Source organism: Globicephala melas, chromosome 11 (assembly GCF_963455315.2).
Source record: "Globicephala melas chromosome 11, mGloMel1.2, whole genome shotgun sequence".
In the NCBI taxonomy this organism is placed as follows: Eukaryota; Metazoa; Chordata; class Mammalia; order Artiodactyla; family Delphinidae; genus Globicephala; species Globicephala melas.
In genome coordinates, this window is record NC_083324.2 from 36,163,635 (window position 1) to 36,189,291 (window position 25,657).

Consider the following 25,657-nt stretch of genomic DNA (forward strand, 5'->3'; position numbering starts at 1 on the left):
CTTTCCGTTATTCCCGGACTATTAGACAATCTAAGAAAGTCAAATGAAAACTTAGAACCAATAAGAGAGTTTGGTAATGTGGACACAAAATGTACAAAAAGAAAGAAGAGAGATCAAGCAGCGCCTCTGAAAAGGGTAGTAGGGTCCGCCGCTGAGCTGCCAGGCCCAAGCTGCAGCTTGGATAACCTGGATAACCTGCCTTCTCCCGGAGCCAACCCCACCCAACCACGCACACACAACTGGCTTGGTGCTCACTCTGGCTTCTCTTGGTGGCTCTGCGGGCTGGACACCACAGAGCACCCATCTCCCGCCCAGACAAGGCTTACATATGGCTAAGCCCCCAGCGCACACTTAGCTCACTGGGGCCCTGGGAGTGGGGAGGGCAGCCGCCCACCCACGGGCCCACCTATGGCCTCCATCCTGTGCCAGCACTTGGCCCAGGGGTTGGCACACTGTAGGTCCTCAGCCAAGGTGCAGTGAATATTGGAATGTACACCCTTAGACCCGGCGAGGACACCGCGGGGAGCATCCCACAGAAACAGTGTCTAGCTAGCCAGCTCTCCACCGACAAGGCCCACGGGTGCAGGGTCGGCCTGCTGAAGGCCCAGAGCACATGCGCATGTGGACTTAGAAAATGGATCTGTGTGGAATACACGCGGGTGGAGAGTGGTTCCCAGCAGGAAAGAGGAATTTCGTTGTAAATCCTGGTGATATTGCTAGAAGAGCTAGAGAGTCCCGCGTGGGGAAGCGAGGAATGGAGCGGTTCGGTGCGGCCATTTGCTGAGGTAGGAACCAGGCAAGCACAGTGACCCCTGGCCCACCACCTCGCTCCAAGTTAACAGAGGTCATCTGTGTAAGGCACAAAGAGGGAGCGACGTCTGCTTCAGCGGACGTCGGCTGCGCTGCGGTCCCGAGGTCTCACCCAGCGTGGGGCTGGCAGCGGGGAGCGCGCGGGAAGGACTCTATCCGCCAGAGACGTGAGTGAAACGGGCCGGTCTCTGGTCCGCGGGCAGAACCGGCAGGGGCGAGGGGCGGGGAACAGGACCCCCGCTGCAGGACTGGGGGAAGGGGCAGAGGATCTGAGGTCAGAAGGACAGGAGGTGGGGGAAGGGGCGGGAGGCCCCGGGAGCAGAGGGGGAGACAGAGGACCGGGGGGCCGGGGTGGACCCGCCGCGCTCTGGCCCTTTCCCCTCCGAGCCCTGGCCGTCCGGAGCCTCGCGGGGACGGCCTTTCTTAGGCCCGCCTGCCTCCCTAGGGGAGGAAAGAAGGAGCCGCCATCGCCACCGTAGATTCCGAAGGGGCGCAGAGTCCTCCTGGGCCGCTCCGGAGACTGGGGGAGGGGGTCGGGGAGTCCGCCCCGCCCCGTCCGGGACCTCCCGCCCCCCGGACATAGGGACGCTCCCATTGGCGGTCGGGCTCCGCGCGCCGCGCCCATTGGCCGGCCGCTGTGAGGAGCACGCGGCCACGGTGGCGGGCGCGCAGTAGGAGGGCGGCGGACGGGCCGGAGGGCTGAGGGCAGCGGGGGCGGCGCGCAGCGGGCATGGCGGGTGTGGGGCTGCGGGCGGCCGCTCGGCGCTGCCTGCCGCGCCGAGACCACGGCGGGCCGCGAGCCGCCTCGTCCTCGCCCTCCTGTCCTGGTTGCGGCCCTCCGGGTCCCGGCGCCCACTGCCCCGGCGCCCCGCGCTCGGCGCCCGCCGGCGGCGCCGAGCCCAGCGCACACCTGTGGGCTCGATACCAGGACATGCGGAGACTGGTGCACGGTAGGTGAGCCCGAGCGGGAGGAGCGCCGGGCGTGTAGCCCTCTCGGCGGCACACGCGAGCCTGGCCGACGGACCGACGGACCGAGTTCCAGGGTACCGCTCCCGAGTCGTCCCGGGCGCCGCTCCTCGGGGGGAGCGCCGTGGTGGGGCTCGCCAGGGCCCCAGAGCCCTAAGGCCGGGCAACCCTTCGGGAGGGACTCCGGCGGAGGGTCCTGGGGGCTTCTGGGGACTCCCGGAGGCGGGCGGGTGCGCGGTTTGTTCCTCCGCTCAGTATTCAGGAGCTCGGGGTTCCTGTAGCGGCCGCCGGAAGGCGGGCCCCGCCGTCTTTCCTCAGGGTCCCGCCTGTTGGGAGGCCGAAGCGGAAACGCCCCCAACCCCTTGTTCTCTTCGGGGCCTTTAGTTGGGGCGGGAGTACTGGGGACAAAGCCAGCCAGCCGGCGGCGCTGGCCGAAGCGGGCTTCTAGAGATTCCTGACTCAAAAGATGCCGACTAGACTCTTCGGACGCCTCTAGATTCCGCCCTGGAGTCTCGCGCTCTCAGCTCAGGAGGGGAAGGCGTTGTTTGGAGAAACGACACCAAGTCGCCCAAGTCCCCTGGAATCCAGAAGGGTTGCTGCTTCCTTGGCCAGGGCACTTACTCCTCTATCCTCTCTCCCTCTGCAAAACTGGCAGATGAGGCCCCAGAGCACCCTGGTGAGGCCAGAGGGCTGGATATTTGTTCTGGTCTCTGGGGCCCTGCCTCTTTAGCAGACAGATGTGGTTGGGGCTTGGCCCTATCACTGACCAGCTGGGTGGCGCTCAGCAAGCCTCTTCCTCTCGGACCCTCAGTGTCTTACATCGGAAAACACAGTCCTGGGGCCTCTGTCACAGGGTTGTGGTGCTGACTCGGAAAGAGTCCAGGAATGGATGGGGCAACTTCAGGAGGAGCTCCTCTGGGAGTGATATAGCTTTTGCCATCTTATAAGACAAAGTGGTCCTGTCTGGAAGATTCCAACTGCCTGAACGAGGGCTTCCACTCCAGCTGTGTAGAGACCTGGGAGTAGTATGGGTGGACAGGACTCACATTTTGAGGAGCTGAAGGCAGAATAAGCCCTGAGGACTGGTGGTTTTGAAGCCCTTGGGCCTCTATCAGGACCATCCCTGCCTCCCCCCACCACCCAGTGGACTGGGCATACATGGGGTGCCGTTTAAGGACCTGTCTTTGCTCTGGGCCTCGAGAAGACCCTCAGTAGAGCAGCCTGAGAAGCCTGCATTGTAGGTGTGGGGGAGAGACATAGGGAAGTCTAGTGGGCTTTATCACTCAGGGCCCACTTGGATTTTCAGATCTTCACAGAGACCCCCCCCCCCAAGCTCCTCTTGATGTGATAAGGGCAAGGTCATTTCCAAGATGCCATAGTGAGTGCCGGGATGGACCAGCTTTGCACCCCTGGGTCCTAACTATCCCCTTCTGGCTGGGTTTCCTTGGGGGAGATTCTGGACATTGAGACATGCTGATGCCTGTGGGCAAAACTTTGCTGGGGAGCCAGGCCCCAGGCCAGCCCCTCCCCCCCCAGCCTCATTGTGGTGACACTGGAAGGCTAGGCGGAGGGACAAAGTGATTGAGGCAGTTAGGGTGACCTGAATTCAAATCTCAGTTCCATGGCCTGTTGCTAGATGGTTTGGAGCAAGTGACTTTACCTCCCTGCACTCCAGTTTCTTCCTCTGGATGATGGAGGAATAAATGTGATCACCTCATGGGATTGGAGTGAGCTTTAAGGCACCTGCAGCAGCTGGGAGGATGGCCTCCACAAGTCTCATGGCTGCCATTAAGAGGAGTTGGCCTGGAAGGTGGGGGCTGGACAGTGAGACCAGTGAATTTGGGAGGCTGGTGCAGGTGGGGGGCATATCTCCTCACCTGGCCCCATGCACCACCACAGCCCTATGGAAGAAACTGGCCCCCAGAGCTATGGTTTTCTCAGTCTAGAAGCTGGGTCAGGAGGCCAGGCCTGTGGGCTGCTTCCCCATCCTGCTTTGTTCCTGGGAGGGTTGTCCATCCCTCGGAATATCCTCAAGGGCAGAGGCGAAAGCCTGGATTTGGCCAGAACTCAGTGCCAGGAAGGGGCTGCACAGCCAAGCAGACCCCTGCCCTCCTGGGGAACTACTGGGCTTTGTGCTGAGAGTCACAGATGGCACCCAGGAACTCAGGACCGTGGGAAGGGACATCTCAGAAGCAGCTTCATAAGAGAGCTGATGTCAGCTGTGTCTCATGTGCACCCAGGTGAGGAGTGTTCCATCTGCACCCACGAATCTGAAGCAGCTGCTCTTCCAGGCCTAAGGGCCACCAGAGGAACCAGCCACACCTGTTCCCCCACCCACATTCTGTACTTGTCTCCAAAGGAAAGGGGATGGGTGTGGAGCCTGTGTTCCAAAGGGACCTCTGAGGCAAATGTCTGCTCCATGGCCAAGGGCTTCTGCTTCAAGATCACAACTTGTGTCTGAGACAAAAATTAATTCACTGGAGGCTTGGGCTCTTTGGGCCTCAGCCACAGGCTAGAGGTCTCAGGAACGGGGCCACCTGGAGCCCCTGCAAGGCAGTGTGCTGTGTGTGCACCTAGTCCTGCCTGCTCCCCTCTGATTCCCTGCAACCCGTTTCTTTGAGGGAAACTGGGGACAGGGAAATGTGGGCTCCAGAGGTGCATTGCCCATTTAATCCTACATTTGCCACGGGTCCAGGTGGGAATGCTGCCCAGAGCACGTTCTGTATGACCCTCTTTTTAATTTTGTAGGTTGGTACAATTTTTATTCCTCCTTTAGAGACAAGGAAACTGAGCCCCAAAAGGTAAGGTGTGGTAATTTTCCTGAGGTCACAGCCATGTGAGGGAGGGTTCGGTCTGCTCTCTCTGACCTCAAAGCCCGTGCCCTTTCCCCGTCCACCTCCCCCACTGCACAGATGGGGAAACAAAGGCAGATAAGCCTGGGGACCCTCAGCCCCCTAGGGAGCAGCCAGGGGATTGGGGTGGCTATGACTGTATCCTCAGAGGAGAGCAGCCTGGGTAATGACCCAGAACCTACCACATGTCCCACCTGTCATAATTAGCAATGTTCCCTGCCTAGCGGTGATGCTGAAAACTCGGCCTCTGTACACCAGTGCTGAATCAAGTCTCGGAGACAGAGTTTTAGGTGAAGTAGAAGAGAATAGCTTTCCTGCTTTGCCAGGCAAAGGGGGACGCAGCAGGCTCCTGCCCCAAAACACTATCTCCCAACCCAGGAGGAGTTGGTAAGTTTTTCTAGCAATGGTGCAAGGGTGGGGTTGTTGAGAAGATTAGGGTGTGAGCAGGGTCTGCACTCCTTTAATCTCATCTCAGGTGGTCTCCTAATCTTGATGAGCTTCTCTGGTTCCTCAGATCTTGCCTCAGGTGGTTTCTCGGCTGTTGCTCCGTTGTCTCCCCATCCTTTCCCTTCCCGACTAACAGCTGTTCAAATCTGCCCTTTGGAACCCAGGGAAGGTCATGGAGGCTGGAGTCTGTTCCCTACAAACAAGAAATGAGGGACAGAAAGGCTTCTGTGCCCAGGAGCCCCACAGGGTCTTGCTTGGTTTCACTCCCCCCTTTTCTTTGATACTCCTCAGTCTTGAGGAGAACAGATGTTGGACAAGATAAGGAATAATTGTTTTGGATAGAAATGTTAATCATAAACTTGGCAGAGGGACTCGGTTTTAATCCCTGCTTCAATTTTATCTTTCCCCAAATCTTACTTCCTGCTGAAACGGGGCATAGATACCGAATTAGAAATATTAGAGGGCTTCCCTGGTGGTGCAGTGGTTAAGAATCCGCCTGCCAATGCCGGGGACACAGGTTCAAGCCCTGGCCTGGGAAGATCCCACATGCCACGGAGCAACTAAGCCCGTGCGCCACAACTACTGAGCCTGAGCTCTAGAGCCTGTGCTCCGCAACAAGAGAAGCCACCACAATGAGAAGCCTGTGCATTGCAATGAAGAGTAGACCCCACTCGCTGCAAGGAGAGAACGCCTGCACACTGCAACGAAGACCCAGCACAGCCAAAAATAAATAAATAAATTTATTAAAGAAACAGAAAGAAAGGATATTAGAAATACTTGAATTCCTAGTCCTGGATCCGAGGAGTCCTGTATGATTAAGATCTCAATCCCTTAGTCTGCCATTTTGGTGCAACAGACCCAAGTTAAAGGTAAAACGAGTGACAACTGGATCTTTAGTAGATGGTGTAGATCTCACTTCCTTAGAAATTCAGGAGAATAAATCGGAAACCCAGTCTGGAACTGGGCTGTTGTAGCCAGTTGTTTCCAAACAATTCCCTGTAAGGGGGAAAACTCACCAAGTCAACCCTGAAGACTCGGAAATAGGAAGCTCACCACATATCCAGCAGTTATGAATTATCAAGAGAATCAGCATATGAATCTATAGTTTTGTGGGGAAAAGTAAAAGGTATGAGAAAGAATAAGAAAACAAAACTTCATTACACTTGTCGGAACAAATACTTAAGGTTTCCCAAAGAGTGAGATGTCCACTTCTTAGGAGTCTTGTTCGCTGGCTGTAGGCAGGTGTGGCTGGTCAGTCTCTGGTGATCATCTTACTCTAGTGTGATGTACCCATGGTTTTACTCCATCCAGTTTCAGAGAGGTATGAGTGGTAAGAACATCATAGGCTCCCTTCCATTTTTCTTCAAGCTGCTGCTCAGGTTCTTGTTCTTTCCACACTTTCAGCAGCACCCTGTCTCCTGCTTTGAAGGGATGAAAGGGAGCTTCCAGGCGAGGGGGAGACCTGTGAGACACAAACTCATGCTTAGCGGTTAACAATTGACCAGTCTGTTGTACATACTGCTTAACTTATTTATTTGAAGTATAGTTGATTTACCATGTGCTAATTTCTGTTATATAAAAGTGACTCAGTTATACACATATATACTTTTTTTTTTTTTTAGGCTGCATTGGGTCTTCACTGCTGTGCGCGGTCTTTCTCTAGTTGCAGCGAGCAGGGGCTACTCTTTGTTGTGGCATGCAGGCTTCTCATTGTGGTGGCTTCTCTTGTTGCGGAGCATGGGCTCTAGGCGTGTGGGCTTCAGTAGTTGTGGCTCATGGGCTCTAGAGCACAGGCTCAGTAGTTGTGGTGCACGGGCTTAGTTGCTCCGTGGCACGTGGGATCTTTCCAGACCAGGGCTCGAACCTGTGTCCCCTGCATTGGCAGGCGGATTCTTAACCACGGTGCCACCAGGGAAGCCCTACATTATTTTTTTATAGTCTTTCCATTATGGTTTATCCCAGGAGATTGGCTATAGTTCCTTGTGCTATACAGTAGGACCTTGTTGTTTATCCATTCTTTTTGTTTTTTTAAGATTTTTTTTTTAAATGGACCATTTTTTTTTTAAGTCTTTATTGAATTTGTTACAGTATTGCTTCTGTTTTATGTTTTGGTTTTTGGCCACGAGGCATGTGGGATCTTAGCTCCCTGACCAGGGATCAAACCCACACCCTCTGCATTGAAAGGCAAAGTCTTAACCACTGGACTGCTAGGGAAGTCCCTGTTCATCCATTCTAAATGTAACAGTTGCATCCAGTAACCCCCAACTCCTAGTCCATCCCTCTGCCTCCCCACCTCCCCACCTCTCCCCTGGCAACCAAAAGTCTGTTCTCTATGTCTGTGAATCTGTTTGTTTTGTAGATAGGTTCATTTGTGCCCTATTTTAGATTCCACATGTAAGTGAGATATATGGTATTTGTCTTTCGGACTTAGTTCACTTAGTATGATAATCTCTCGTTGCATCCATGCTTGCTGCAAATGGCATTATTTCATTCTTTTTATGGCTGAGTAGTATTCCATTTTTTATGTGTACCACATCTTCTTTATCCATTCATCTGTTGAACATTTAGGTTGTTTCCATGTCTTGGCTATTGTGAATAGTCCTGCTGTGAACATAGGGTGCATGTATCTTTTTGAATTATAGTTTTGTCTGGGTATATGCCCAGGATCAGGATTCCTGGATCATATGGTAGTTCTATTTTTAGTTTTCTGAGGAACCTCCACACTGTTTTCCATAGTGGCTGCACCAACTTGTATTCCCACCAAGAGTGGAATTCCCTTTTTTCCACACCCTCTCCAGCATTTGTTATTTGTAGACTTTTTAATGATGGGGATTCTGACTGGTATGAAGTGGTACCTCATTGTAGTTTTGATTTGCATTTCTCTAATAATTAGTGATGTTGAGCATCTTTTCACATGCCTACTGGCCATCTAAATGTTTTCTTTGGAGAAATGTCTATTATGGTCTTCTGCCTGTTTTTTGATTGGTGTTTTTTTTTCTTTTTTTTTGTTTTTTTTTTGTTGTTGTTTGTTTTTTTGGCCGCACTGTGCAGCTTGCAGGATCTTAGTTCCTCAACCAGGGATGAAACCCGCACCCTCAGCAGTGAAGGTACACAGTCCTAACCACTGGACCTCCAGGGAATTCCCTGGGTTGTTTGTTTTTTTGTTGTTGAGTTGTATGAGCTGTTAGTGTATTTTGGAGATTAACTCTTGTCTGTCTCATCATTTACAAATATTTTCTCCCATTCCGTACGTAGGTTGTCTTTTCATTTTTTGAGTGGTTTCCTTTGCTGTGCAAAAGCTTGTAAGTTTCATTAGGTTCCATTGTTTATTTTTGTTTTGGGAGACTGACCTAAGAAAACATTGGTACGATTTATGTCAGAGAATGTTTTGCCTGTGCTCTTCTAGGAGTTTTATGGTGTCATGTCTTACGTTTCAGTCTTTAAGCCATTTTTAGTTTATTTTTGTGCATGGTATGAGGGTGTGTTCTAACTTCATTGATTTACATGCAGCTGTCCAACTTTCCCAGAACCATGAACTGTTTTTCTTTCTTTACTCTTAGGAGCCAAGAATGGTCGCCTGTATATAATTTCTTAAGGGCTCAACCCTCGCCTGCTTCTAGGGGCCACCCACATATGGAGGAGAGCAATTGGCAAGCCCTTGTTCTATTTTAGATGAGTTTCCTGGCATAGCTTAGCAAAAGTTCTTCATGGTGTGATTCATCTTCTTAGCCTTTCTCATAGATCGGTGTCTCCATGCTGAGCGAAGTTTCCATTATATACCTAAAGCTTTATTTACTGTTTGTGTTATTTCTGCTATGAAAGCAGATCCATGGTCACTCTGAATAGTAGAGGGAAGGCTGTACCTAGGAATAATGTCCTTAAGAAGAGCTTTTGTCACTTCTAATACTTTTTCTGTTCTGGCTGGGAAGGCCTCTACTCAACCTTGATCCACGTGCAATCCTTGTAAATCTTTAGCCAAAATCTCGTTGAAGAGAGTGGGGGAATTTTTAAATCCTTGTGGCATCCCAAGTCTGATGTAGCTCAGAAAATTCAAGTTTGCAACAATACAGAAATATGTCCGAAATCACATACACAACGGTCAGTTCGTTTTACCATAGTTACTCCATTTTGACTTTCAAATGCACTCCCCTCCTCAGTGTCAAAGCAGATGTACAATGCGTGTCTGAAAGGCCACAAAACAGGCCTTTTTTTAAAGTTAAACCATGTATAAGCCAGTGACTTCCCCACACCTCAATACATGCAGATTTTTTTCATCATTTTCCCTCTGATTGCAAATCTTTCAATAGAAAGCATTGATAATCAAAATAGCTGTCCCTCAATGCCGGGGTGATACAGCTGTTTGACCTGGTTGTAGATAATGTCCCTCCATGCTAGGCCTCTTTTATATTTGCCTAGTTAATCCACACTGGAGGAAAACTGATCAGGTATCATGAACAAGCTCAGAGGTATGTTAGTGAGGAAACATTTTATAGGACATACATTTTATCATTTATACCCAATTGTCACACGAGCATTGTACATGTGCTTTAAGCAGTAGACCCAGCTTAGTGGTATGATATGACATTTATGAGAGACCTGTATTTGTCTGAAGGTCCTTCGCATAAATCTTGAAGATGAAGCACTTCTGCAAAAGCATCAGAGTACAATAACTGTCTATAAATGACAGAAGGACTTAAAGGATGCAGTTAAACATCTGATTACAATGTAATCGATAAAGAAACTTGGTTACAATAACCAGAATTACAACTGATTACATTTGATTTAACGTACCAAATCTTAATTAAATGTTTCTCTCTGAAATGCCTCAGGGGCCCTCTGAAGCATCTCAAAGTTAGCTGGAGGTCAAAAGAACTTTTAGAAACTGCCAAACAATGCTATTTACTTAACCAAAGTGAAAAGATTTTAAAGGTGAATACAGATCACTTAAAGGCAAAGGAACTCACAAGCTATTATCAAAAGCAGTATTTCAAGAAAACTTTAGAGGAAGAAACCAAATCCAGTCTTGTCCCAGCCCACTCCCAACAAAATTCATTTACCCAACTAAATTTCCTTTTCCTTTTCTGCAGACCTTCTACAACTTTCTGTAAACATTTTGCCCCTTTTCCATTCAAAAGCAACCAGCTCTAGGGCAAAAATCACTTTTTTTTTTCCTTAGGAAAATGCAGTGCCATTCCTCATACCATCTTTTGTTCAAAACACACAACCTACTTTCCTTAAGCAACCGTGAATTGTCTTCAGCACTCTGTAGATTTATAAACATAAATACCAATAATTTCTAAAGACATGTGCTTTCTTTTTTATTTAATATTCTTCACTCATTTATTTATGGCTGCGTCGGGTCTTAGTTGTGGCATGCGTGCTCTTCTTTGCGGCGTGCGGGGCTTCTCTCTAGTTGTGGCATGCGGGCTCCAGAGCGTGTGGGCTTAGTTGGTTGCCCCACAGCATGTGGGATCTTAGTTCCCCGACCAGGGATCAAACCCACATCTCCTGCATTGGAAGGTAGACTCTTAACCACTCGACCACCAGGGAAGTCCCAGACATGTGCTTTCTTATAAAGAATCACAGGGTGGCACCAAATACCTTTAGTTCCTACATACCTTTAGTCTCTCTGCAAAGGGAAGCCAGTATTCAGTAATTAATGTTTCAGTATCTTATTTTACTTGGAAATGGCCTACCTATTCAATAAACTTCCATCATTTAACTTAATTTAGCACAACTCTACAATTTTAAGTTACCAAGCATCTGGAGAGATTATTCTTAAGTAGACATTCCTAAAATACTTATTCATAAAGAGTTTACCTAAAAACTCTTAACCTCGTTTGCTTTACTTAACACTGATGATTCTAAATACATGTCTATATTAATTAAACCAACAAGCTTAACCTACCTTCAGTAACAGATATCAATTCAGTACTGAGTATTTCCCAGATCGTGTGGTCCAAAATTTATATTGGCCAATTTTTTAGACATTTAGATTTAACTTGTAAGCTCTTACTTTTAAGTCAATTAAACAGAGCTCATTTACAAGTTAGCTCCTACATAAAGACAGAACCAGAGATCTCACAGTTTTTCCACTTGAGTTTAATAAGGCCTTCTTTCCCCTGCCCTTTTTCTTCAGTCTCAGGAACTAGAGATGGTCTAGATAACATGTGTTCCTGAGGACCTAGGCACAGGGGGAAAGAAATACCAATTCCTTTTCATGGGAGCATAGCTGAAGAGCTCCTAGTTTTGTAAAAATACCCTAGGGGGTGTACAGAGATTGAACAGAGCTCTGGTCACCTATAACAAGGCTAGTCCAAAAGGGAAAATCCCAACCAACATTCCTCCACAGGCAAAGCCCCACGCAATAGGGAAGGATACACTGATGTTGTCACACGTGAGCTCTGTTATTCACAAAAGATGTCTCAACCAGTCAGTGCAAGTACTGACACACACACACATACAAACAACAAACATGGTCCCACAAACAAAAGATCAGACAAGGCGTAGCCCAAAGATTCCATTTCCACTCCCGGACAGAGAATTCAAAGTGGCCCACAATGAGCAGGTAGAATTTTCCCACCCTGTGCAAGCCAGAGTGGCTCACCCCAAAACAATACACATAAAAGCACAGATGACAGGTAAGCTATGGCCACACAGATAATTAGAGGAGGTGTAGTTTAAAAATTCTGCTTCCACTCCCAGACAAAGGTTTCCAAACAGATTGGCTCAGTTCTTGAAAAAGAACAAACCCAGAGTTGGCTCTTGGAGAGCCCAGAGTGGCTAGCCCAGATGGAGTGGAGAGAATTCCCAGCCTTTCCATTCCTGTGACAAAAGGATTCTAGCTGAAGAATAGAATAATAATTTAGGCTACCACACAAAGGCCACTTCTCCTTACTTTTAAGAATGTACATTGGCCAAACAGAATTACAATAGAATCTCATTCTTTTTAGCCATAGGTTGATAGCTATAGGTTGACCAGTCTGCCAGAATTTTCCCCAGGGGACTATCAGATGGACTCGAAGAAGAAGCACTTCCCATGTTTGATTGAAAGAACACTCGGGCTCAGACCAAGAACAAACCAAAATCCTAGCCAGCAACAGAAGCCTCAAACCAAAGAAACCAAAAACCCAAACAGAAACCAAAACGAAATGGGCTTCCAAGTCCCACTTAGCCCGTGATCTCTGCCCAAGTGGCACACCTCTCAAATGGGATTTCCTGGAATGGAGAATCCCCCAAATGGGAACCAAGGTTCCCCCAAACGGACAGGGTCAAAGTGGCCACAGAGTACACGCTGGGGGACTTCCCCAAATGCTAGCCGAGGTGTTGTGACATCCCAAATGCTACTTTTATGCTTCCCCAAAATAATTCCTTGGAGTAGGAAGTCCAGGGTGGTCCAGGCAGGAGGAAGAGAGGAACATCCTCAAGGCGAAGATGACCTCGGCAGCTGGGCAGTTGCTAGGGTGGTCCCTAGCAGGACCACTCTTCCACTGTCTCGTCCCGCCTCAGAGTTCCAGCTGCCAGGATGGCCGATGGGGTATGACTGGGGCTCAGCCTTCCCAGACAAGGGTCCCAGGTGATCTGGTCTCTAAAGGAATTCTTCAGCCCTCCACTCTTGAATGAGGCTGGCATGGAGAAAATCTTGGAGCATCCAATCAAGCCAGGGAACCACCCACCCCGCCTCGCACCCGCCCCAGGACTGCCCACGAGTCAGCCCCATGTTGGGTGCCAAATCGAATCTTGGAGACAGAGTTTTGGGTGAAGTAGAAGAGAATAGCTTTATTGCTTTGGCAGGCAAAGGGGGACAGGCTCCTGCGCCAAAAAACTATCTGCCAACCGGGGAGGAATTGGTGAGGAGTTTTTATAGCAGTCGTTCAAGGGTGGGGTTGCTGATAAGATTAGGGTGTGTGCAGGGTCTGCACTCCTTTAATCTTGTGGTCTCCTAATCTTTTTTTTTTTCTTTTTTTAATTTATTTATTTTGAGCTGCACTGGGTCTTCATTGCTGCGCGTGGGCTTTCTTTAGTTGCGTCGAGCTGGGGCTACTCTTCGTTGTGGTGCGCAGGCTTCTCATTGCAGTGGCTTCTCTTGTTGTGGAGCACAGGCTCTAGGCACGTGGGCTTCAGTAGTTGTGGCGCACGGGCTTAGTTGCTCCATGGCATGTGGGATCTTCCCGGACCAGGGCTCAAACCCGTATCCCCTGCATTGGCAGGCAGATTCTTTTTTTTTTTTTTTTTTGGCTGCGTTGGGTCTTCGTTACTGTGCGCGGGCTTTCTCTAGTCGTGGTGAGCAGGGGGGCTACTCTTTGTTGCAGTGCGCTGGGCTTCTCATTGTGGTGGCTTCTCTTGTGGAGCAAGGGCTCCAGGCACGCAGGCTTCAGTAGTTGTGGTGCATGGGCTTAGTTGCTCCGTGGCATGTGGGATCTTCCCAGACCAGGGATCGAAGTCGTGTCTCCTGCATTGGCGGGTGGATTCTTAACCACTGCACCACCAGGGAAGTCCCAAGAGGCAGGTTTTTTTTTTTTTGCGGTACGCGGGCCTCTCACCGTTGTGGCCTCTCCCATTGCGGAGCACAGGCTCCGGACGCGCAGGCCCAGCAGCCATGGCTCACGGGCCCAGCTGCTCCGCGGCATGTGGGATCTTCCCGGACCAGGGCATGAATCCATGTCCCCTGCATCGGCAGGCGAATTCTTAACCACTGTGCCACCAGGGAAGCCCTGGTCTAATCTTGATGAGCTTCTCTGGTTCCTCAAATCTTGCCTCAGGTTGTTTCTTGGCTGCTCCTCCCTTGTCTCCCCATCCTTTCCCTTCCCTACTAGCAGCTGTTCAAATCTGCCCTTTGGAACCCAGGGAAGGTCATGGAGGCTGGAGTGGGGGACAGAAATGGGGGACAGAAAGGCTTCTGTACCCAGGAGCCCCACAGGGTCCTGCTTGGTCCCAGGGGCAGTGAATGTCATTACGTGGACTGGTGGGCAGCTGAAATCCGATTAGAGGGGCCTCACTGTGAGACCTGTGGCAGGTGCACAGAGCTGGGGCCCTGAGCAGCAGCGGAGCTACCCAGTACCCCTCACCTTGATAATGTTCCTAAGTCCCAACCCCAGCTTCAGGCAAGGTGGAAAGTGTCAGAGCATAGCCAGGTGTCCCATGGGGCTTATGAGAGTCTGGAGGAGGCATGGCTCAGAGCAACTGGTAGGCTGCAGGCGGTGGTATAATCCAGGACCCATAGGGTCCTTACCCCACCCATGTGACCCTGGGCGAGTGACTTTTCTCTGAGCCTCAGTTTGACCTAATGCTGCATTGAGCTAAGAGTACCATTTTAGGGTGTTTCCTGATCATCCTCATTATACTTATACCTCCTTCCTCTAGACCTCCTGCCTCCTGAGGTCTGCAGTCTCCTGAACCCAGCGGCCATCTATGCCAACAACGAGATCAGCCTGCGTGATGTCGAGGTCTACGGCTTCGACTATGACTACACCCTGGCCCAGTATGCGGACACGCTGCACCCAGAGATCTTCACTGCCGCCCGTGACATCCTGATTGAGCACTACAAGGTGAGGCCAGACAGGTAGGGGTCCCAGGCCGGATCATGGGGCGCCCCTGGATGGGTGGCTGAATTGATCCCCTGAGGCAGCTGCCCAGCCAGCAGGTCTGTCAGTACTGCTGGCTCAGGCCTGACCTGATTTCCCCTGACAGTACCCGGAGGGGATTCGAAAGTATGACTACAACCCCAGCTTTGCCATCCGTGGCCTCCACTATGATATTCAGAAGGTGAGTGGCTAGACCACTGACTCCCTGGCCCCTCCTGACTGGATGTATATCAGAACTACTTCCTTAGCTGCCCGTCTCCTATGCGGGCGGGGGCGGTGCTTATCTTTCTACTCCCTTGGCCTCAAAGCTGTAGCTTCCTCTTGGCGTGCACATGATACCCTTGGTACCATCCAACTGGGGCTTCGGCATGGGGGCTAGCAAAGGCTGGCTCAGAGCTAATGGCAAACTCCTTCATTGCCCGTCTTACTCCCTTGGTGCCCTCAGAGTCTTCTGATGAAGATTGACGCCTTCCATTATGTGCAACTGGGGACAGCCTACAGGTCAGTGCTAACCTTGCCCTGACCGCACCCCAGCCTGCTGCTCCAGGTCCACACTGTCCTGCATCACCCCACGGTCCCCCACCCTACACCGTGGCCCGGGTTCAGGACCACTTCGGACTGGTGATCTCTGCATCCACCCAGGGGCCTTCAGCCTGTACCAGACGAAGAGGTGATCGACCTATATGGGGGCACCCAGCACATCCCACTGTACCAGATGAGTGGCTTCTATGGCAAGGTACTCGCTCCGTCTGCCACTGCCCAGGGCAGCCAGCTCCATGACCTCACAGTGGGTGCTGGCTCCCTGGGAGGCAGTGCCCACACCCTGGTGCGCCAGCCCTGACCCACAGGCTGTGCCCCTCCACCAGTGTCCCAAGACATATTTGGAGCTCTTGGGTCTCCGGAGCTGGGGCTTGCTGAGTCAGTGGTCCTTCCTCAGGGTCCTTCCATCAAGCAGTTCATGGACATCTTCTCGCTGCCAGAGATGGCACTGCTCTCCTGCGTGGTGGACCACTTCCTGGGCCATGGCCTGGAGTTTGACCAAGCACACCTCTATAAGGATGTGACGGTGAGGGCGCTAGGCCTGCCTCCCAGTGTGGCAGGGAAGGTGAAGTCCAGCCACAGCAGGGCAGGTCCTCCTGGGCTCCACTGTGGCCTCACTGTCCCTCCACTGCCCCCAGGACGCCATTCGAGATGTGCACGTGAAGGGCCTTATGTACCAGTGGATCGAGCGGGACATGGGTAAGGGGGGATGGTTGCCCTGCTGCGGCCTGTCCGGGCAGGGTGCAGGGCTGGCCCTCACAAGCTCCCATCTCCCCCCATTAGAGAAGTACATCCTGCGAGGGGATGAGACATTCGCCGTCCTGAGCCGCCTGGTGGCGCACGGGAAACAGCTGTTCCTCATCACCAACAGTCCTTTCAGCTTCGTGTGAGCACCCCCGTGTCCCCCAACCCGTGGGAGGAGGGAGCAGGGCAGGGGCCTGAGTTGGGATGGGCAGGCCTGGAGCCTCCCTCAGACACCTGCCACCTGTCCCACTCTGTCCCACCAGGGACAAGGGGATGCGGCACATGGTGGGTGCCGACTGGCGCCAACTCTTCGACGTGGTCATCGTCCAGGCAGACAAGCCCAGCTTCTTCACCGACCGGCGCAAGTATGGGCCTGGCAGGGGCGATGGGCCCAGGGAGCGGGGACTGGCCTCTGCTTGCCGCCCTGTGTGCCTGGGGTGGGGGCACCCCCTTGCTGATGGGCAGGTGAGCAGGTGGGCCTTTGCAGAGTGGGAGGTGTCCAGCCTGTGGTCCTGCCACAGACTGGAAATCAGGCCCTTTAACCCCACCCTAGGCCTTTCAACCCACCCTAGGCCTTTCAGAAAACTTGATGAGAAGGGCTCACTGCATTGGGACCGTATCACCCGCCTGGAAAAGGGCAAGATCTATCGTCAGGTGAGAGCCATCTAGGTGGGAATTGTACCTGGTAGGGACCCCAGGGCCCAGCCACGGCCCCAGGCTGTGGCGGGGCTGCCGCACGGCCTCTTGGGCCCTGACCAGCCACCACACCTTCTGTTGTGGCTCTGTCCCCTCACAGGAAGTGGCTCCCAGGGCCTGGCCCAATTGCTTGGCCTCTCTGTGCTGTGCTTTCCTCGTCTGTAAAAGAGGTATAATACTCTACTTGAGTGGTGGTGTAAAGCTCTTAGGTTGTTGGGGCATTCGCCAAGTGCCCAATAAATGGCCCTGCTTTTGCCTCGGGCTGAGCACTCTGCTGCAGCCAGATGAGCCTGGTTGGGGCCCCCGAGTTGGGCTGGTGGGGGTGCTGGCACAGGCCTCGGAGGAAACCCCTTTTCTGGCTGGCTAGGAGGGTGAGAAGGGCCTTGTGCTTGGTGGGGAAGTGTCAGGTGGCTGTGAGCAGGAGGTGATTAAGGCACTTGGCTCTGGGTGGAATGCGGAAATCCTGGCTGAGCTGGGTTTCTTGGAGATGGAGGTTCCAGAAGCTGGGGGCAGGGAAGAAGCCAGCAGTCGGGCCAGTGACAGGCACAGGGAGCAGCCTCGGGCCGCCCAGTGCCAAGGTCCCAGCCCTTCACCCCTGCCGACCGCTCGGCCTTCCACCCTGCTGGCCCCCAACTGTCGGTGGCCCCCTTGGGCACGAGCTTTACCCCTCGGCTCTGAGGCTGATGCTCCCTGTTGTCTTGGCATCCTGGCTGAGCCTGAGGAGGGTCACGCGTCTTTGTGGGGAACACTGATTTTTCTTCTCTGGCAGGCTTTAGACTTCTGTATGCCTGGTGTTCTGAAATTTCATTGTGTGTGTGGTTCTCGTCGTCTTGGCACGTCCTCAGCGCCCCGCCCGCTCGTACTTCCCTCCTGCTCCTCACCTTCTCTGCTTGAGCTTATTTCAACCATTAAGCCCTTCACAGCTACCTGTTTCCCCCATGGCTGTCACCTCCCCAGGCCTCTCACGCCCGCAGACTGCCTCTAGTAACTCCTTTTTGCTGGGTGTATATTCTCACTTCTGGGCTGTGGGTGCCTGCCCTGTGGAGGCTGCTGCCCCTGCCCCGGTTTCTGCTCCCCTGCCAGCTTCCTCTGCTGTGCTTGAGCCTGGCTGTTTTCATCTCTCCAGCTTTGGCGCAGGAGGGGCAGGCGGCCTCACAATGAGGACTGCCATTGGTCTGCTGGGTCCCTCTGGGCTCAGGCTGAGGTGGCCTGCTTGCTTCAGGGCCATGGGGTCACTGCTGCAGTTTGTTTCCCACAAAGAGTGAACTCAATTCCTAGCTTGGGTGGGTGTGAGGGCACGGGGAGGGGAGGCCCAGGGCACCAGGCCAGGCCTATAGGAGACCTTCCTGCCCCAGGCAGACCCCCTTCCGGAGCCTGGAGGGGACAGCGAGGCCACGGGAAAGGGCAGCCCAGCATCCGGCTAGAGGGGCCTTGCTGCCTCTGGGGATTAGGGATTTGGGAAGACTGGTGGAGAATTACCCTGGGGGAGCCCCTTCGGAACACTGGGCTTAGCCCGGTCTCCCCCGCCCACCCCCAATCTCTTCCCAGGGAAACCTGTTTGACTTCCTGCGTCTGACGGAATGGCGAGGCCCCCGTGTGCTCTACTTCGGAGACCACCTCTACAGTGACCTGGCGGTGAGGGCGGGAGGCGGGGATGGGTCGCAGTGGGGAGGGGAGGGGGACCTCCTGGCCGGCACTGAGCCCTGCCTACCCTGCACCCTGCCCCCCAGGATCTCATGCTGCGTCACGGCTGGCGCACAGGTGCCATTATCCCTGAGCTGGAGCGAGAGATCCGCATCATCAACACGGAGCAGTACATGCACTCGCTGACGTGGCAGCAGGCGCTCACGGGGCTACTGGAGCGTATGCAGGTGCGGGGGCAGCTGGACGTCTGCAGGGAGGTGGGGGGCCGCTGCCTGGCCGCACACACCCAGAGCACCCCTTGTCTCCCCCAGACCTACCAGGATGCCGAGTCTCGGCAGGTGCTGGCCGCCTGGATGAAGGAGCGGCAGGAGCTGAGGTGAGTGGTGGGGCCTGGGCAGGAGCCCCAGCCCAGCCCCCTCAGGAGCACCCCCATGAGTGCCCACATCTCCCTCCCCAGGTGCATCACCAAGGCCCTGTTCAATGCGCAGTTCGGGAGCATCTTTCGCACCTTCCACAACCCCACCTACTTCTCGCGGCGCCTGGTGCGCTTCTCCGACCTCTACATGGCCTCCCTCAGCTGTCTGCTCAACTACCGCGTGGACTTCACCTTCTACCCGCGCCGCACGCCCCTGCAGCACGAGGCACCGCTCTGGATGGATCAGCTCTGCACTGGATGCATGAAGACACCCTTCCTTGGCGATATGGCCCACATCCGCTGAGGGTACCTTTATTGTGTGGACCAGGCCCAGCCCCTGCTGTCCCCACCCACTCTGGGCAATAAAAGCCGCCTCCCTCCTGCTCGTGCCTCTGCTTCAGCACCGGCTGCGTCACTTGACCTCGAGGATCCTCTGGGTGTCAGGGAAGTCGTCCTCCAGGAGCGCGTCCTGAGGGGAGGACTGTATGTTTGTTAGTGGCTGGACTGAGACCAGGCCCTGGGTCCCCTTTCCCAAGCCCCCAGCCCCCGCACTCACGTCAAAGGGCTCACAAAAGGCATCATGGCTACCAAAGACCGGGTTGGGGACAGAGACCAGGGTTGGGCTCGTCCCTTCCTGCCATGGGGAGAAGTCATCAGCAGCATCATCTTCCGCCTGGGAAGGGAGGTGAGTAGTGAGAGGCCTCAAGCAAGCTCGGTGGGCCCAGACCCCACCAACCCCATCAGTCTCCAGCCCAGCCTACCTGGAAGGCAGAGAAGCCAAAGCCTGCGGACCTGCTTCGGGCACGAAGGTAGAGGGCTCCGGCCGCAAGGCCAAGGAGCGCTCCAGCAGCTACCACAGCCCCTGCGCCTGCTGCCACAGGTGGGGCCTCCGGGGCCAACACTGCCCGCTGCCAACGAGGAGAGCATCAAGAGACCTGGCCAGAGCGGTCTCCTCACCCCTTGCCCACCCCTGGCCAACTCACAGGCTGTGGGGGTGCCAGGAGGGGGCTGGCCAGAGTGTGGATGATGCCGTTGAAGGCCACGATGTCCCACACAATGACGTGGCTAACCACAACTGCTCCTGGGACCTGTAGGGAGACCAGGTCAGGCCCAGTGGGTGAGTGAGGGCTGGGGCCAGTAGGGGAGGGGCAGCCTCCAGACTCACCACAGGGGCCTGAGAACTGTTGTCAGGGCCCATGTCACTGATGATGAGGCTGAGGCCTGAGTGGGTGGGAAGCAAGGTACCCTGGCTGGCGTTGGTGCTCAGGAAGGTGGTATTGGAGGCGTGTAGCTCCAGGTCTGGGCCGCTCAGTGTCTGTGGGCAAAGCAGGGCCTGTTGGCCTGGGCCAGCTAGAGGGAGCAGAGTTGGGCCCTGCTCTCCCCACATCCCCTGCTACTTACCAGGTTGTCCATAAAGCCTTCGTTGACAGGGACGAAGAGTGTCTTGTAGGTGAGCTCGTCGTCCAGGAAGTCCAGGAAGTCGAGACCCCTCGGGGTGGCATTGGCATAACCCAGTAGCATCTGGGATGGTGGGGACAGGGTTGTGGGTAGGCTCTCTCCACAGGGATCCCAGCTGTACCACCCCCCGGTCCTAAGCCTGGGCCCCTGCACACCCCGTAGAAGGTGGAGAAGTTGGCAGTGGTGGCCAGTACATCAAGCAGCTTCCCATTGCACACGCTGGCCCCATCACCCACGAAGCCATCGCGGCATCGGCAGGCCACGTCTGCAGGAAAGGCAGTGAGTTAGTGGGTCAGTGGGAAAAGGCAGGGCAGAGAATGGGGTGTGGTGGGTGGCTGTACCTTGCATGCGGTAGCAGTAGGCGTCCCAGCACTCCGACAGGTTCTCCCGGGCACCCAGACTGACCACGCCCACCTGACCATCGCCACAGTCTGCTGCCGGGAAAACGACGGGATGGGCAGCCGAGCCATTGGCCAGCCAGCCCACAAGGCAGAGGTGGAAGCCCAGCTGTAGGGGTACAAACAGATGCTGAGACCCAAGACCCAACTCAAGGGGCCCCCACAGGCTTGGCTCCAGACTCCTGGGCCCCGCGCACCTGCTGGGCAGCAGAGAGCTGAGGGAGAGAAGCAAGCACAGCTCCTTGGGCCCCACAGGCTGCCTCGGCCTGTGAGAAATTCAGGCTGTAGGAGCCACTGGGGGCCTGGAGGTGGAAGACACCAGCCCGTTTTTCTGTGGAAGGCAGGGATGCATGGTCAGAGGGCCAGCACCGAGGTAAAGCCGGGGTGCTGGGAGAGGGCAGGGAAGCACACCCTGGAAGTGCAGGTCAGTGCACACAGCGTCCACGTGACAGGGTGGTGGCTGGTCCAGGCAGCGGTCCACGGGCGGCTCAGGCTCCTCCAGACACTGCAGTCCATCACCCACGTAGCCGGCGTGGCACGCACAGCGCCGTGTGTTCTGGACAGCAGAGCAGGTGGGCGCCCTTCAGGGACTGGGGCAGCCGCTCATCGGGGGGCCCCCGCCCAGCTGCTTGGCTGCCCGCCTGCTCACCGGTCCAGTGCTCAGGCAGTCAGCGTGCTCGCTGCAGCCCCCGCGGTGGCCATCCTCACAGGGGTTGCGGGCCCGGCAGCTCCAGCCATCACCCTCGTAGTCGGGCAGGCAGGTGCAGGTGACCACTGTGCCTACCTGGCTGCAGTTGGCATGCTCGCTGCACCCACCACGCCCATGCTGGCACAGGTCTACCACTGGAGGCAGCGAGAGAGTGGTTGGACCAGGCGACAGGAGGGGAGGGGAGTGGGGCCTCCCACCTCACATTCCTGCTCACCTGTGCACGTGCGGCCATCCCCTTCGTAGCCCAGGCTGCACTCACAGCTGTGGCCAGCGCGGCACACGGCCTGGGATGCGCAAGGTGGAGCACACACAGGCTGCAGCTCTGTCCCCCAGGGCCCACCCCACACATCCAGGTTAGTGGCTGCCCTCCTAGACCCCCTTCCACCTCACTGTGCAGTTGGGGCATGCACTGGTGTGTGTAGGTATACAAGTGTGCAGGGTCGGCACAAGCACAGGGCCCACTCACCCAGCTGCACCTCACAGTGTGGCCCAGTCCAGCCCTCATCACAGAAGCAGGAGCCAGAGCCCCCCAGGCCCTCATCGCAGTGGCCATGGGAGGTACAGTTGCAGGCTGGGGAGAGGGACAGGCAGGATGGTGGCGGCACATGGGCCATGTGGATTAGGGAGCAGGATAGGGCAGGGTCGGGCAGGACAGCCTACCTTGACAAAGGGGCCCAAAGGCACCTGGGGCACAGAGTTCACATGCCATCCCGGCAAACCTCGAATGGCACCTACAGTTCCCGCTGCCGCTCATGCCGTCCATGCACGTGCCATGGCCATTACAGGGGCTGCTGGCACCCCCAGGGCAAGCTAGGGGTTAGGGTGGGAGAAGAGAGGTGGGGCCAGGGACGCTCATCAGGAGCCGCAGACACGCATCCCCAGCCTAGCCACACAGTCCGTCCGCCACCCAGCAGCAGCAGAGGCTCTTGCAGAAGCAGCAATCCACCCAACTCCCCACGCCCTGGAGAACACCCGGACCCCAACACACCCCACCAGGTCCTGTACCATCTACACACCCACCCCAGCTCTTAGAGCGTTCTCACCTGGTAAGATCCACTCCCCGCCCCCAGCCCCTGACCACCCTGACACCCTTTCTGAGGCACAACGGCCAGAACTACGCCCTTGGCCACCTTGGGAGCTGGAGAAGCCAGCCAGCAGCCTCCACAGCCTCAGGACACTCACCTCGGCACTCACTGCCATAGTGACCAGGGCAGCAGCTGGGCTTCCAGGTGGTGGTGACACAGTTGCGGTAGCAGCCCCTGCCCAGGCCTTGGGGCTGACCCCAGTGGCTGGGCCGGGCCCAAACACTGCGCAGTGCCAGGGAGTGCAGCGGAGGAGACGTCCAGAACTTTGAGAAGTAGCGCCAGCAGCCCTCAGGGCTGCCCTGGGCCAAGAGGAATCGGGCTGCAAACCTGAGCTTGGTAGGCCCTGGGCCCTTCCCCCACCCCCACCTGGCTCCCAGCCCCTTACCTGCTCCTGTGAGCCCTCAGGACAGGGTGGTTCCAGCCCACAAACGCTGCAAACCTTCTGCAAGGAAGGGAGACCAACAAAGCAAGCTCAAGTGAGTGGACAGGACAGGTGGGCTTAGGCCCCTGCCTATCCATCCACCTCTGGCCTGTGGCCTCCCTCACCAGCCACAGAGGCCGAGTCTCAAAGCGGTCACACCGGGCACCAAGGCCAGGTGGCTCCAGCAGCTGGTCGATGCCGTAAGCCAGGCCCCCCTCAAAGGGCAGGTGTCGCTGCACAATCCGGGCGTCCTCCTCTCCCACCGTGAGCTCACCCTGCAGGCGGAAGATGTGGAGTACGTGGTGGATCACAGATGTACTACAGCCCCCCCCCCGCCCCGCCCTGCCCTGCCAGTGCCAGGGCCCCTGCCTCCTGCTTCCCTCGTTCAAGCTTCCTCCCCAGACTCACCGGCCGGGCACGGCTGCAGGAGAAGGAGATGGGGGTCCCATGCATGGTGCGCAGTGGGCCCAGGTTGGGCAGGTCAGATGCCAAGGCCTGAGCAGATGGAGCACAGTTGGAGCTGGGAGGGCAGGCTCAGTGGCAGGCAGTGGGGACCAAGGTCTGGGAGTGCACCCACCTCGACGTTGCGGATCACGTGGCCCCGCACAATAGCCGCCAGCTTGTCACGGTGGTCTTTATGGTATAGCCAGACCTGGCGATCGGGAGGCAAGGCTTGCAGGGCGGAGTCTGTGGGCCACAGCATTGTGAAGGGCCTATGGAATGAATCTCGAAGCAGGGGCAGCAGGCCAGCCATCTGGTAGGATAGAGGTGTGACAGTCCTGTCAGAGGATGGTGGGCAGATGGAGGGGCTCCAGGGACCCAGGTGACCTTCCCACCAGCCACATGCCTCTATAGCCATCCCAGGCCAATAGACATGGACAATACATACAAGTTGTCAAGTATGTGGGCACAAATAAGCACACTCTTGTGCTCACTGGGACGCTCATGCCCACAAATATGTCCCTGTGCACAGAAAGGTGAGCACACACGTTGACAGTCGCCCGCATATACACACTTAAACGTGCACACATACACACATTGAAAGGGTCACACACAGGAGCAGTACCGTCACAAGGCCACTGAAGATCTTGTAACCGAAGCTCTCCGCAGCGGCAGTGAAGTTTCTCTGGGGACAGGCGCTCAGTGAACAGTGAGGTCAGGAGGGGAGGGAGGATCCCAGGCCCCTGGGCGCCTGCCTTCCAGCTCCCCGCCCGCACCCAGGTCATACCTGCGGAATCGGGGCAGCGTCAGGCTCCCAGTGCAGCGCTTCAGGTGGCAGCAGGACACGGTCGATGAAATGCAAGACACCGTTCACAGCCTCGTGGTCGCTGCTCACCAGGCGCGCGAAGTCATTGATGTATATGTTGCCCTGGGGGTGGGGCCGGGATTGAATAAAGCCAATTAGTGGGGTGCTCAGGGAGCTGTGGGTGGGGCCTGAGGTGGGAGCAGAGCCTGGGTTGGGTGAGTCTTGGGGCAGGAAGTGGGCGGGGTCAAGGCTGAGGGTGGGTCTTGCCTCCAGCCCAGGGAAACAGCCACCCAGGGAAACCACCACTGGACTTGGCTGGTGGGAGCCGTGCAGACACAGGGCCAAGCTCAGAAGTCCTGAGCCCAGGACTGGCCCCTGGTAGTGGGTGGGGTCCGGGGACAGACTCATCTCCCTCTCATTAAAGCCGCCCTGGCCCTGGGAAGGTGAGACGGTCTTAAAAGCAGGGGGACAGGGCATAGATGCGGGGCTTGAGAGCAGCTGAGTCCTTGGTCTGTGGACAGTCCATGTCGGGGACCAGGACCTGGGCTCACCTCCCTCTCACTGAAGCGCAGCGGGTGCCCGGAGAGTGTGGTGGCATAGCCCTCCTCTAGCAGCTCCTGGCTTCGCAGCTGCCGGCAACCAGCCACGTGATAGCGGAACACAAGCTGGCGATTGGCACGAATCCGGGCCAGCTCATCCTGGAGTGGGAGTCATGAGGGCACAAGGGTGCCCTGACTTCCACCTCTGCCCAGGCAGCGCCCACCCCCCAGAATCCCCAGCCTTGCTCCAGGGGCTGAGTTACCTGCGACAGGTTGGTCATTAGATCTGCATGCGGCACAAAGATTGTGAAAGGCCCATCCCCCTTGAGCTCCTTGTATTCCTGGGGGGAGAGGGAAACAGCTTAAGTGGAAGAAGGGCGACCTGGGACCAACTCGAGGTTTCCACTGATTTTCTGGGAGAGACACAGACTCAGAAACCAAACCAGCCAGCCCTCTGACCAAATGAGAATATCATGGCCCAGAGACAGGTGGGATTTGCAGGTCAGAGAGGCCCAGGCTGGACCAAGGATGTGCAGGCCAGCTGGTTACTCACCAGGAGATGGAGGCTGAAGAATGAGGCATGCTTGTCCCGAAGGAGCTCCTGGATCAGGGGAGACAAGGATCAGCTCAGATTGTGGTTGGCCTCCATTCAGGGCTGGTGCCTGTCCCAGCACCTAGAGCCCAAGGTCTGGCCAAGATAGAGATGAGGAAAGGAAAGCCAGGGTGGTCTGTGCGGGGATCAGGATTGGTTTCATGGATCATAACTGGGTCATGCCTAGGTGGAGTCAGGGGTCAGGCTCAAGTCCTGGTCAGGGCCAGGATCAGGATCAAATTTGGGGTCTTAACCAATATCACGGGTCAGGCCCATGGGCGGCATTGCCAAGGCTCGGTCAGGGGTCCTACTTGGGCATCATTACCAGGCCGACTCGGGCACGGCAGGTGAAGCCATCACCCACAGTGTGGACTGCATCGCAGGTACACATCCTCTGGCCATCCTCTGTGCTTTTGCACACAGCATAGGGGCTGCAGCCTCCATTGTTCTGAGGCAGGGACAGGAAAGAGGCATCAGTGACTCCCAGGACTGCTGCCCCAACCAGCTGTGG

The 25,657-nt window shown here is 55.4% G+C and overlaps 2 protein-coding genes across 6 annotated transcripts in view; one reads left to right on the forward strand and one right to left on the reverse strand.

The window, feature by feature from the left end:
* The first annotated feature begins 1,468 nt into the window (after nucleotides 1–1,468).
* On the forward strand, nucleotides 1,469–19,075 carry NT5DC2 (5'-nucleotidase domain containing 2). 3 transcript variants are annotated; one of them, XM_030867398.3, is made up of 15 exons: nucleotides 1,469–1,760; nucleotides 14,439–14,623; nucleotides 14,766–14,840; nucleotides 15,105–15,160; nucleotides 15,302–15,395; nucleotides 15,597–15,725; nucleotides 15,838–15,898; nucleotides 15,983–16,085; nucleotides 16,207–16,408; nucleotides 16,497–16,597; nucleotides 16,740–16,809; nucleotides 18,188–18,274; nucleotides 18,370–18,510; nucleotides 18,595–18,659; nucleotides 18,741–19,075. In XM_030867398.3, exons 1-15 carry the CDS (start codon nucleotides 1,541–1,543, stop codon nucleotides 19,000–19,002), a joined length of 1,851 nt encoding a protein of 616 aa, XP_030723258.1. In that variant the 5' UTR covers nucleotides 1,469–1,540; the 3' UTR covers nucleotides 19,003–19,075. The 3 variants fall into 3 exon arrangements, with proteins under 3 accessions (XP_030723258.1, XP_030723261.1, XP_060164613.1); XM_060308630.1 differs by lacking the exon at nucleotides 1,469–1,760 and adding an exon at nucleotides 8,020–8,182; XM_030867401.3 differs by lacking the exon at nucleotides 16,740–16,809 and having other exon boundaries at nucleotides 1,470–1,760; nucleotides 16,207–16,308; nucleotides 16,516–16,597.
* Nucleotides 13,291–25,657, reverse strand: part of STAB1 (stabilin 1) — a 32,682-nt gene continuing 20,315 nt past the window's right edge. Inside the window, exons 45-69 of one of the 3 annotated variants that reach the window (XM_030867374.2) lie at nucleotides 25,472–25,594; nucleotides 25,108–25,155; nucleotides 24,818–24,895; nucleotides 24,567–24,713; nucleotides 23,998–24,138; nucleotides 23,836–23,895; nucleotides 23,347–23,523; nucleotides 23,178–23,264; nucleotides 22,895–23,044; nucleotides 22,734–22,790; nucleotides 22,446–22,647; nucleotides 21,924–22,073; nucleotides 21,730–21,834; nucleotides 21,478–21,585; nucleotides 21,204–21,397; nucleotides 20,966–21,110; nucleotides 20,752–20,885; nucleotides 20,498–20,663; nucleotides 20,312–20,421; nucleotides 20,100–20,219; nucleotides 19,864–20,013; nucleotides 19,682–19,786; nucleotides 19,460–19,606; nucleotides 19,255–19,371; nucleotides 13,291–19,167 (exon numbers count right to left, since the gene is read on the reverse strand). In XM_030867374.2, coding sequence (XP_030723234.2) covers nucleotides 19,111–19,167; nucleotides 19,255–19,371; nucleotides 19,460–19,606; nucleotides 19,682–19,786; nucleotides 19,864–20,013; nucleotides 20,100–20,219; nucleotides 20,312–20,421; nucleotides 20,498–20,663; nucleotides 20,752–20,885; nucleotides 20,966–21,110; nucleotides 21,204–21,397; nucleotides 21,478–21,585; nucleotides 21,730–21,834; nucleotides 21,924–22,073; nucleotides 22,446–22,647; nucleotides 22,734–22,790; nucleotides 22,895–23,044; nucleotides 23,178–23,264; nucleotides 23,347–23,523; nucleotides 23,836–23,895; nucleotides 23,998–24,138; nucleotides 24,567–24,713; nucleotides 24,818–24,895; nucleotides 25,108–25,155; nucleotides 25,472–25,594 — 3,078 coding nt within the window. In that variant the 3' untranslated portion in view covers nucleotides 13,291–19,110. Of the gene's footprint in view, nucleotides 19,180–19,254; nucleotides 19,372–19,459; nucleotides 19,607–19,681; nucleotides 19,787–19,863; nucleotides 20,014–20,099; nucleotides 20,220–20,311; nucleotides 20,422–20,497; nucleotides 20,664–20,751; nucleotides 20,886–20,963; nucleotides 21,111–21,203; nucleotides 21,398–21,477; nucleotides 21,586–21,729; nucleotides 21,835–21,923; nucleotides 22,074–22,445; nucleotides 22,648–22,733; nucleotides 22,791–22,894; nucleotides 23,045–23,177; nucleotides 23,265–23,346; nucleotides 23,524–23,835; nucleotides 23,896–23,997; nucleotides 24,139–24,566; nucleotides 24,714–24,817; nucleotides 24,896–25,107; nucleotides 25,156–25,471; nucleotides 25,595–25,657 lie in introns of those variants that run through there. The other 2 variants (XM_060308629.1, XR_009565975.1) reach the window with 2 other exon arrangements.